The sequence below is a fragment of the Pristiophorus japonicus genome, chromosome 1, assembly GCF_044704955.1.
Source record: "Pristiophorus japonicus isolate sPriJap1 chromosome 1, sPriJap1.hap1, whole genome shotgun sequence".
In the NCBI taxonomy this organism is placed as follows: Eukaryota; Metazoa; Chordata; class Chondrichthyes; family Pristiophoridae; genus Pristiophorus; species Pristiophorus japonicus.
Window position 1 is genome coordinate 204,126,651 of NC_091977.1, and position 12,038 is coordinate 204,138,688.

The following is a 12,038-nucleotide window of genomic DNA, read 5'->3' on the forward strand; positions in this document are numbered from 1 at the left end:
AAGGGAAGGAGAGAAGGAAGGAGAGAAGGGAAGGAGAGAAGGGAAGGAGAGAAGGGAAGGAGAGAAGGGAAGGAGAGAAGGGAAGGGAGAGGAAGGAAGGAGAGAAGGGAAGGAGAGAAGAGGAAGGAGAGAAGGGAAGGAGAGAAGGGAAGGAGAGAAGGGAAGGAGAGAGAAGGGAAGGAGAGAAGGGAAGGAGAGAAGGGAAGGAGAGAAGGGAAGAGAGAAGGGAAGGAGAGAAGGGAAGGAGAGAAGGGAAGGAGAGAAGGGAAGGAGAGAAGGGAAGGAGAGAAGGGAAGGAGAGAAGGGAAGGAGAGAAGGGAAGGAGAGAAGGGAAGGAGAGAAGGGAAGGAGAGAAGGGAAGGAGAGAAGGGAAGGAGAGAAGGGAAGGAGAGAAGGGAGGAGAGAAGGGAAGGAGAGAAGGGAAGGAGAGAAGGGAAGGAGAGAAGGGAAGGAGAGAAGGGGAGGGAGAGAAGGGAAGGAGAGGAAGGGAAGGGAGAGAAGGAAGGAGAGAAGGAAGGGAAGGAGAAAGGAAGGAAGGAGAGAAGGAAGGGAAGGAGAGAAGGAAGGGAAGGAGAGAAGGAAGGGAAGGAGAGAAGGAAGGAGGGAGGGAGAGAGGAAGAGAGAGAGAAGGGAGGAGGGAAGGAGAGAAGGGAAGGAGAGAAGGGAAGGAGAGAAGGGAAGGAGAAGGGAAGGAGAGAAGGGAAGGAGAGAAGGGAAGGAGAGAAGGGAAGGAGAGAAGGGAAGGAGAGAAGGAAGGAGAAGGGAAGGAGAGAAGGGAAGGAGAGAAAGGGAAGGAAGAAGGGAAGGGAGAAGGGAAGGAGGAAGGAAGGAGAGGAAGGAGGAGGAGGAGGGAAAGGAGAGAAGGGAAGGAGAGAAGGGAAGGAGAGAAGGGAAGGAGAGAAGGGAAGGAGAGAAGGGAAGGAGAGAAGGGAAGGGAGAGAAGGGAAGGAAGGAGAAGGGAAGGAGAGAAGGGAAGGAGAGAAGGGAAGAGAGAGGGAGGGAGGGAGAAGAGGGAGGAAGGGAAGGAGGAGAGGGGAGAAGGAGAGGGCTAGGGGGTGGCCCTGACGCGTGGGGGCCCAACGTGGTGGGCCGCACTGGCACCGGATTTGCAGGTAGGTGGCTGGGGGTCGGGTCGGATCCGAGATCTGGACCGGGGTTGGTGGGGGGGGAAAGCGTGAGTCAGGTCAGGTCCGGGGGCAGGGGGGGTTGGGGGGAAAGAGTCGGATCGGGTCCGGTGGGGGGGGGGGCGGGGGGAAGCGGGGCGTCGGGTCGGGAGGAAGCAGGAGCTGTGCGTGGGAGGTGCAGCCTTATCCACGCAGCCCCAGTGAGGCCATTCGGCCAGGGCTTGGGGCTGCGTGCTTCGGGCCCCTCCCACAGTTTTGGGCGCGCACTGTAGCGCGCTTGTGCAGAGGTCCCGGCACTGTTTTCAGCGCAGGGACCTGGCTCTGCCCTCCACAGCTCGTGCTGCGCTGCATCCGGTTCCAGAGGGCCTGCAGGGAGCCGGAGAATAGCTAAGTTTTTTTTAGGCGCACTTTGTGGCGCGAAAAACGGGCGTCCAGGTCAGGGTTGCGTTGTTCTCAGCGCGGCCCGAAACTTGGGCCCCTTATTTCTACTGTGAAATCCTATCAAATGGGCAGATATATTTTTAGTGATGTTGGGTGAGGGATAAATATTGGCCAAGACATTGCAGAGAACTCCCATGCTCTTCTTTGAATTAGTGTCGTGGGATCTTTTACGCCAAATAGGGCCTCAGTTTAACATCTCATCCGAAAGACGGCACTTCCGAAAGTGCAGCATTTCCTCAATACTGCACTGGAGTGTCAGCCAAGATTTTGTGTATAAAAATATATATTATATAATAAAAAGACAGCAGCAGGAGGATTCCTGATGTCCACGTCAGTGATCCTCATGTCAATTTGAATCTTATCGGCTTAGGTTGTGAAACAGATCTGATTTTAGAACAAATAATACCTTTTACTATTTACAATACTTCTGAGAGAAAATCTATTTTCAGTTGTGAGATCTCCATATGCTACATTTTCTTTCACTTTATCAGTACGTTCACTTTATTCATTCTCGAGATGCGGGCATCATTGGCCATGCCTAGGTGGTGGGCTGCCTTCTTGAACCGCTGCTTGTAGTTTGATACATCCGAGTAGCTTGCTAGCTAAGAGTTAATCACATTGGTTGGAGAGTGGAGTTACATATAGGCCAGACCAGGTAAGGTGGCACGTTTCCTTCCCTAAAAAAGTGAACCAATTGGGTTTTTACAACAAACCGACAGCTTCATGGTTACTTTTACTTATTATATATATATATGGGATTTGACCTTGCATTCTCTGGATTATTAGTCCAGTGACATAACCACTATGCTACCATACCCCCTTCACTGGGATTAATGCTGGAAACACATACTGTACCTTATTAAACCCTTCCTTACTGATTGAATCAATGTTCCATGAATTCATCGTCTCATTCCAGATCAGCTCTTCCTCCTTTTGCCTCCATTCATCTTCTTTCTGTTTCAGCTCCCAGAATTCAGTCTGCGCTTTGGCCCGTTCTTGTTCCAAAGACTCAGAATTGTGCAGCTCCAAATCGCAAAGTCTCTGCTGGGCTTCAGCCAGCCTCCACCTGCATTCCATCGTCTTCTTCACCAACTCCTGCTGCTTGTGACAAACGCTCTCGACTCCACCCGTATAAACCTAGGATGTAGTAGGCATTACAAATTAGCAAGTATCAAAGGACAGCTGAACCAACTCAGGGAGCAAGCTAAATTGCACAATACATAAATCATATAACTTTACAGCACAGAAGATGGCCATTTTGGCCCATCGTGCCTGTGCCAGCTCTCGGAGATAAAGAAAATAACCTCAGGATGTCCCAAAGTACTTCACAGCCAACAAAATACTTTTGAAGTGTCGTCACTGTTGTAATGTACGAAATGCGGCAGCCAATTTGCACACACCAAGCTCCCACAAAACAGCAATGTGATAAGCAGATAATCTGCTTTAGTGATGTTGGTCAAGGGATAAATATTGCCCAAGAACCAGACAGAACTCCCTGCTCTTCTTCGAATAGTGCTGTGGGATTTTCTACATCCACCCGAAATGGCAGATGGGGCCTCGTTTTAACATCTCATCTGAAAGGCGACAGCTCCAACAGTGCAGCACTCCATCAGTACTGCATGGAAGTATCATCTGTTTGTTTCCTTCTCTGTTCCTGCTCTCTCTCAGTCTCTAAAAGATGATACACCATCCAACGTTAACACCAACGCTCCCGCTATAAGCGTTGACGACTGTACTCTTAGTGATAAATGCAGTTTCTCTACAATCACATACTCCCATAGTTAGGAACATAGGGAATAGGAGTAGGCCATTCAGCCCCTCAAACTTGTTCTGCCATTTAATTAGATCATGGCTAATCTGCACCTCAACTCGGTTAACCTGCCTTTGCTCCATATCCCTTGATATCCTTACCTAATAATCTATCAATCTCAGTATTGTCCCAACATCCACAGCTTTTTGGAGGAAGTGAGTTCCAGATTTCTACCTCACTTTGTGTGAGAAAGTGCTTTCTGATTTATCTCCTGAATTATATAGCTCCAGTTTTAAGATTATGCCCGATTGTTCCAGATTCTCCCACCAGAGGAAATAGTTTTTCCTCATTTACCGCATCAAATCCTTTTAACATTTTAAACACCTTGATCAGATCACCCCTCAATCTTCTAAACTCCAGGGAATACAACCTGTGTTTATGCAACTTGTCATACTAATTTAACCCCCTAAGCCCAGGTATCATTTGGTCACATCTAGTAGCAGAGGATGAATATTCCTGCATGCTTTCTTCTCTTATAGATTAGTTTTTCAGGTCTCTGGGAGGTGTTCTAAACACAGTAATAATGGGACCAAAGGAATGAAGTCCTCATATCTTTGGTGGTGCCAGCACGTACTGTTGTCAGCTGAGCAAGGTGTGCCAATATTATAAAAATGAAGGCTCCATCACCCCTACACCCATGAAAAAGATTAGGATCACACAATCTCCAGCAGGAGCCTTTGTTAGGGCCAATGACCTACCACAGGTCACGAGAAGCCTTTCCACAAGAGCATGGGCTCATCCCATCATGCCACACAATGAATCATCGGATCTTGTACCAAATGAAGCAGTCAATTTTTTAAAACCTGATCCACTGCTCTGCCGGTACCTGTCGCTGTTCTAGGCACAGCGTACGGGTTGGGTGAGTGCCGAAACTCGGACGATAACGTTATTATGTATGTAACCCTTGGCAACCTGCATCACACCACCACCAGAGGGCCTACTTGGAGTCCCAAGGGATCCCAACATCCCTTGGGAGCACTGTATAAAAGCAGGCCTCCCACGTTGTACCTGCACTCTGGAGTTTAATTAAAAGGAGCTAAGGTCACACTTACTTACTGAATACAGTACTCAGTTTCATCCTTTATTATGAACATAACAATTGGCAACGAGGTAATGACAACTGCGTGAAAATGCAAAGAACTGTTGGTATCCTGGAGAAATTCTCAGAAGGGGACGATTGGGAGGCCTTCATGGAGTGACTCGATCAATACTTTGTGGGCAACGAGCTGGAAGGGGATGAGAACGCTGCCAAACAAAGGGCGATCCTTCTCACCGTCTGTGGGGCAACAACCTATGGCCTCATGAAGAACCTTCTAGCTCCGGTGAAAACAACAACCAAATCCTATGAAGAATTGTGTACACTGGTCCGGGAGCACTTAAATCCAAAGGAAAGCGTTTTGATGGCGAGGTATCGGTTCTACATGTGCTAACGGTCGGACGGCCAGGAAGTGGCGAGCTACGTCGCCTTGCAGGACATTGCGAATTCGATGGATTCCTTATTGGCCATGAGGTTATCCTTCGCAAACTATTGACTGTTGAAACACCGAATCTGAGCAAAGCCATAATGATAGCCCAGGCATTTATGTCCACCAGCGATAACACCAAACAAATTTTGCAGCATAAAGAGGTTTCGGCTAGCACTGTCCACAAAGTAATGTCGTTTTCAAGCAGGAATGCATATGGCAGAATGTACACACCGGCTGCTGCACGACCTCAGATGACCCAGAGTCCGCCATCAATCGTTAATGTGAAACAGTTAACACCTTGTTGGCGCAGTGGAGGTGATCATCGAGCCCATCAATGCCACTACAAACATTATGCGTGCAAAGGCTGCAGAACAATGGGACACCTCCAGCGAATGTGCAGACAAGCTGCAAACCACCACATTGCAGAGGAAGACCAATCCATGGTGGATCAGGCTGAACTAGAGATTCGAACCGAGGAGGCAGAAGTGTATGGGGTACACACCTTCACCACGAAATGTCCACCGATCATGTTAAAAGTTGAACTGAACGGAACTCCAGTATCCATGGAACTGGACACGGGTGCGAGTCAGTCCATAATGAGCAAAAAGGCCTTTGACAGGCTGTGGAGCAACAAGGCACACAGGCCCAAGCTTAGCCCCATTCACACCAAGCGAAGAACTTACACTAAAAGAGCTGATCCCTGTAATTGGCAGCGCAGAAGTAAAAGTCTCCTATTATGGAGCAGTGCACGAACTCCAACTATAGATTGTGCCAGGGGATGGCCCCACACTGTTCGGCAGAAGCTGGCTGGGAAAAATCCACTGGAACTGGGACAACATCCGAGCGCTTTCGTCCATCGACGACGCCTCATGTGCCCAGGTTCTGAGCAGATTCCCATCGTTGTTCAAGCCAAGCATTGGAAATTTCTCGGGGGTGAAGGTGCAGATCTACTTGGTTCCCGATACACGACCCATCCACCACAAGGCACAGGCGGTATCGTATATGATGCGAGAGAAAGTGGAAATTGAGCTGGACAGGCTGCAGCGAGAAGGCATCATTGCGCCGGTGGAGTTCAATGTGTGGGCCAGTCCAATTGCTCTGCTTCTCAAAGGTGACGGCAGGGTCAGAATTTGTGGGGATTATAAAGTAACGATTAACCATTTTTCGCTACAGGACCAGTACCTGCTACCCAAGGCAGACGACCTATTTGCGACGCTGGCAGGAGGAAAGACATTCACCAAGTTGGACCTGACCTCGGCCTGACGCAGGAGCTGGAGGAATCTTCGAAAGGCCTCACCTGCATCAACACATACAAAGGTCTGTTCATCTCTAACAGATGCCCGTTTGAGATTCGTTCGTCCACGACAATTTTCCAATGGAACATGGAGAGCCTGCTAAAGTCGGTTCCACGCACCGTGGTTTTCCAGGACTACATACTGGTCACATGTCGGGATACCATTGAACACTTGAAGAATCTGGAAGAGGTTCTAATTCGGCTAGATCACATGGAACTCAGGTTGAAACGCTCGAAGTGTGTTTTCCTGGCGCCAGAGGTCGAGTTCTTGGGAAGAAGAATCACAGCAGACGAAGGCCATTAAGAACGCGCCGAGACCACAGAACGTGACAGAGCTGAGGTCGTTCCTGGGACTCCTCAACTATTTTGGTAATTTCCGACCCAGGTTAAGCACCTTGCTAAAACCCCTACATGTGCAACTGCGCAAGGGAGACGATTGGGTATGGGGGAATTCACAAGAGGCTGCCTTTGAGAAAGCCAGAAATCTGTAACGTTCAAACAAACTGCTTGTTCTGTATAACCCATGTAAATGATTAGTGCTAGCTTGCGATGCATCTTCGTACGGGGTCGGAGGTGCGTTACAACAGGCTAACGAATCGGGAACATTGCAACCAGTCGCTTATGCGTCCAGGATTCTGTCCAAGGCAGATCTGTCTTACAGCATGATTGAAAAAAAAGCTCTGGCGTGCGTTTACGGGGTGAAAAAAATGCACCACTATCTGTTTGGTCTCAAGTTTGAGCTAGAAACTGACCACAAGCTGCTCAAATCGCTGTTCTCTGAGAGCAAAGGGATTAACACCAATGCCTCTGCCTGCATCCAAAGATGGGCGCTCACGCTGTCGGCATACCACCATGTAATCCACCACAGACCAGGCACAGAGAACTGCGCTGATGCTCTCAGTCGGCTACCATTGCCCACCACCGGGGTGGAAATGGCACAGCCTGCAGACTTGCTCTTGGTGATGGATGCATTCAAAAACGAAAAGTTACGGCCTGCCCGATCAGGACCTGGACCAGCCAGGATCCTTTACTGTCCCTGGTAGATGCAGGAAGAGGTCAAGCAGTTCCAGATGCTTAAAGACAAAATGTCCCTACTGGCGGACTGTTTTTTGTGGGGTAATCGCGTAGTTTTGCCCAAGAAAGGCAGGGAAATGTTCATACGCAACCTACACAGTACCCACCCAGACATAGTAATGATGAAAGCCATAGCCAGATCCCATGTGTGGTGGCCCGGCATCGACTCAGATTTGGAGTCATGCGTGCGCCAGTGCAACACTTGCTCTCAACTGAGCAATGCACCCAGAGAAGCACTGCTAAGTTTGTGGTCGTGGCCCTCCAAACCGTGGTCCAGGATCCACGTTGACTATTTCTAGGCAAAATGTTCTTGGTTGTTGTGGATGCTTATTCAAAATGGATTGAATGTGTAATAATGTTTGTAAGCACGTCCACCGCCTACGAGCCATGTTTGCCACACACAGCCTGCCCGATGTCCTTGTCAGTGACAATGGGCCGTGCTTCACCAGTGCTGAATTCAAGGAATTCATGACCCGCAATGGGATCAAGCACGTCACATCTGCTCCGTTCAAGCCCGCATCCAACGGCCAGGCAGAACGGGCAGTTCAAACCATCAAGCAAAGCTTGAAACGTGTGTCAGATGGCTCCCTGCAGACCCAACTGTCCCAAGTCCTGTTCAGCTACCGCACCAGACCCCACTCACTCACCGGGGTTCCCCCAGCCGAGCTGCTCATGAAAAGGGCGCTCAAAACAAGGCTCTCTCTTGTCCACCCTGATCTCCATGATCACGTCGAGGGCGGGTGGCATCAACAAAGCATGTACCATGATCGCGCAAACTTGTCACGCGATATTCAAGTCAATGACCATGTATTTGTACTCAATTGTGGACATGGTCCCAAATGGCTTGCTGGCACGGTCATATCCAAAGAAGGGAGTAGTGTGTTTCAGGTCAAATTGGCCAATGAACTAACTTGCAGAAAGCATTTGGACCAAACCAAATTGCGGTTCACTAACAGCTACGAGCAACCCGAAGAGGACACCACCAACTTCGGCCCTCCAACACACACACACGTGGCAACTGACATTACGGTTGACCATGAAGCCGAACTCACCATCCCCAGCAGCCTGGCAAGGCCAGCTGCCCAGCAGCCCAGCGAAGAACCAACCAACTTACCCACACCTGCATTTGTACCGAGACGATCGACAAGGGAACGAAAAGCCCCAGATCTTCTCACCCTGTAAATAAGTATACAATTGACTTTGGGAGGGAGTGGTGTTATGTATGTAACCCTTGGCAACCTGCATCACACTACCACCAGAGGGCCTACCCATTGGAGTCCCAAGGGATCCCAGCATTCCTTGGGAGCACTGTATATAAGCAGGCCTCCCACGCTGTACCAGCACTCTGGAGTTTAATTAAAGGAGCTAAGGTCATACTTACTCATGTCTACAGTACTCAGTTTCATCCTTTATTATGAGCGTAACAAACGCAATCTGCGTCGTTACACGTCCGGCGCAGCTCTCCCCGGTATCCCATCACCGCCGCAAACAAGGAGCTGAGGATCTTGCCCAAGCTTTGCAACTGGGTTTTCATCACAGAGGGTCAAAACGCGATTTAAACCTGGTCGTAAACCCCTTGAAAATCCAGCCCTATGTTCTTCACGCTATGACACTCATCACTCTTTCATTCCTGGTTAGGAAGACAAAGAATGCACTGCCACAGTTACCAAACCGACAGTCCCCTGCAGGCTGAGGTCAATGAAAGGCCAACTTTGGTCACACAGCAAGCCATTCAAGGATGGCGGCTGTCTTCCTATGCATAATCTCCAACAGTGTTTTAATATTCTATTATCATAGTGAGTGGCTACAGCCACAATCATCGAACGATGAGCACAGAAGGAGGCCTTTCAGCCCATTGTGCCCGTGTTCTTCAACTTCATTTTTAATTTATCTTTAAATAAAGGAATGAGAGTCTGATATGAATCCCTGTCACTGAACTATGTAAACAATTGTGTACTGTCTTTTAGCTTGACTGAACTTTAAAACAAGACCATTGCCCATTTTCTTGTGTTTTAGTAATGTTCAAAATAAAAGTGGGTACCAACCCATATCCCAATACTCCAGGAACAATCCATCAAGTTTGTTCCTCGAACCGGCTTGCAGAGGAAGCATTGGTCAGGATACAGTTGCCTTGCTCAGCCGTTTCAGATGGCTTTTAGAGTCACGCACATTGTTGTGCAACTGGAATCACATGTAGGCCAGACTAGATAAGAATGGCAGGTTTCCTTCCCCAAGGGACATTAATGAACCAGTTGGGATTGACAATAATCCGACAGCTTCATGTTCACTTTTACTGATACCAGCATTTTATTTCTAGAGTTTTTGAAACTAAATTAAAATTCTCAAACTGGCATGGTGGGATTTGAACACATGTTCTCTGACTTATTAATCCAGGCCTCTATATTATAGTGCAGTAACACAACCACTAGACTACCATACCCCTATCCCATATAAGTTGAACACTGTACTTAATTCCAGGCCAACCTCTCTTTTTGTTTCCATGTTTTGATTCCCAGAATAGTTTTGAAACCGGTTCCTCTTCTGCTTCTATGCTTTATTACTGTTATTAATCTTCTAAACTCAAGGGACTGCAAGCCAAGATTATGCATAATCTCATAATTTAGCCCTTTAAGCCCTTGCATCATTCTGGTGAATATGCTCCAAGGCTTGTATTTTTCCTGAGGTTCCAGGTCCAAAACTTAACTTGTATTTATATAGTGCCTTTAACGTATGAAACAACCCAAGGAGTATTTTGCTATAAAAATTTGACACCGAGCATCATATGTAGAAATTAACGCAGGTGGTCAAAGAGGTATGTTTTAAGGAGCGTCTTGAAGGAGGAAAGAGAGGTAGAGAAGCAGAGAGGTTTAGGCAGGGAATTCCAGAGCTTGGAGCTTAGGCAACAGAAGGCATGGCCACCGATGGTTAATGCAAATATATAATTTTGTGGTGCTGCAACCAAAAACAGTCTGACCAGTGCATTCTGAAGCCTTAGCATTGCTTTTGTTTAGATTCTACCACTGGTCATTAGCAGGTCCAGATTGAGATACAGTCCTCTCTACCTAGACAACACAGATTTTCCTGAAAGCAAACTTGGGTATCTCAGATATGTGTTTATTACTTGAAAATCATCAGTCAAGCCTCTTTTCAGTTGGAGCCAGATAGGTTCAACTGACCTTTAGTCTTCCACCACTTCATTAGATAAACCCCACTTGCCAGAGAAATAGTTTCTTCCTATTTGCTCTATCCAATCCCTCATAATTTTGAATATCTCTATTAGGTCCCCCATTAACCTTCTCTGCTCCAAGGAGAACAATTCCAGCTGCTCCAATCTCTCCACATAACTGAAGTCCCTCGACCCTGGCATCATCCTGAGAATCCTCTTCTGTACCTTCTCCAGGGCCTTGACATCCTTCCTAAAGTGTGCTGCCCAGAATTGTACGCAATACTCCAGCTGAGGCCTAACCAGTGATTTGTAAAGGTTTAGCATGACTTCCTTGTATTTGTATTCGGTGCCCCTATTTACAAAGCCAAGTATCTCATATACTTTCTTAACTGCCTTATCAACTTGCGCCAACGCCTTCAAGGATTTGTGAATATAACCCCCCAGCTCCCTCTGCTCTTACAACCTCTCAAAGTAGTACCATTCAGATTATACTCCCTCTCCATGTTGTTTTTCCCAAAGTGCATCACTTCACACCTACCGCATTAAATTGCATCTGCCATGTGTCTGCCCATTTCACCAGTCTGTCTATGGCCTCCTGAAGTCTGCTGCTATCCTGCTCACTATTTACTACTGTACCAAGTTTTGTATCATCCACAAACTTTAAAATTGTACTCCCTATACCTAAGTCCGGGTTATTTCTATGTAACAAGAAAAGCAATGGTCCTAACACCAACCCCTGGGGGACCCTATTTCATACTTCCCTCCAGTCAGAAAAACATCCGTTCACCACTACTCGCTGCCTCCTATCTCTTAGCCAATATCATAACCAAATTTCCACCGTCTCTTTAATACCATGTGCGTCTATTTTCCGAATCAGACTGTTAGGCGGTACTTTATCAAATGCCTTTTGAAAATTCATATAGACATCAACTGCACGTCCTTAATCCACCCTCTCTGTTACTTCAAAGAATTCAATCAGGTTAGTCAGACATTATTTGCCTTTAACAAACCCATGCTGGCTATCCCTTATTAACCCATGCTTCTCCAAGTGAGAATTAATTTTGTACTTGACAATGGTCTCGAGTAGTTTTCCCACCACTGACTGATAAACCTGGTAACAACAGGTCTATCACTCTCTTCCCTTTTTAACATTTGCAATCCTCCAGTCCTCTGGCACCACTCCCATATCCAAGGAGGACTGAAAGATTGTGGTCAGAGCTTCTATCTGCACCCTAGCTTCTCTCAGCAACCTAGAATGCATCCTATCTGAACCAGGTGACTTGCTAACTTTAAGTAATGGCAACCTAGTTAGTATCTCCTTTCTATCTATTTTATCCTATCCAATTTCTCTACTCCCTCCTCCTCTACTACATTATCTTTATCCTCTTCTTTTGTGAAGGCAGATGCTAAGTCATTTAGTACCTCCGTCATGCCTTCTTGCCTGCTCAAGATTTTCATTTTTGTCCCTAATCGGCTCCACTGTTCCTTTAACTTTTTATATGTTCATAAAACATTTTTGGGTTCCGTTTTACGTTACCCGCTAATTTTTTCTCTTACTCTCTCTTTGCCCTTCTAATATCCTTTTTCAATTTCCCCCAAACTCTCTGTATTCTTTACCTGACATGTGTCATAAACCTCAATTTTCTGTTTTATTTTAACCTCT

The 12,038-nt window shown here is 47.1% G+C and overlaps 1 protein-coding gene across 1 annotated transcript in view; it reads right to left on the bottom strand.

Moving 5' to 3' along the window:
• Positions 1-12,038, bottom strand: part of LOC139268221 (hsp90 co-chaperone Cdc37-like 1) — a 61,249-nt gene that overhangs the window by 47,305 nt on the left and 1,906 nt on the right. The window contains exon 2 of the mRNA XM_070886275.1: positions 2,421-2,702. Coding sequence (XP_070742376.1) covers positions 2,421-2,702 — 282 coding nt within the window. The remainder of the gene's footprint in view (positions 1-2,420; positions 2,703-12,038) is intronic.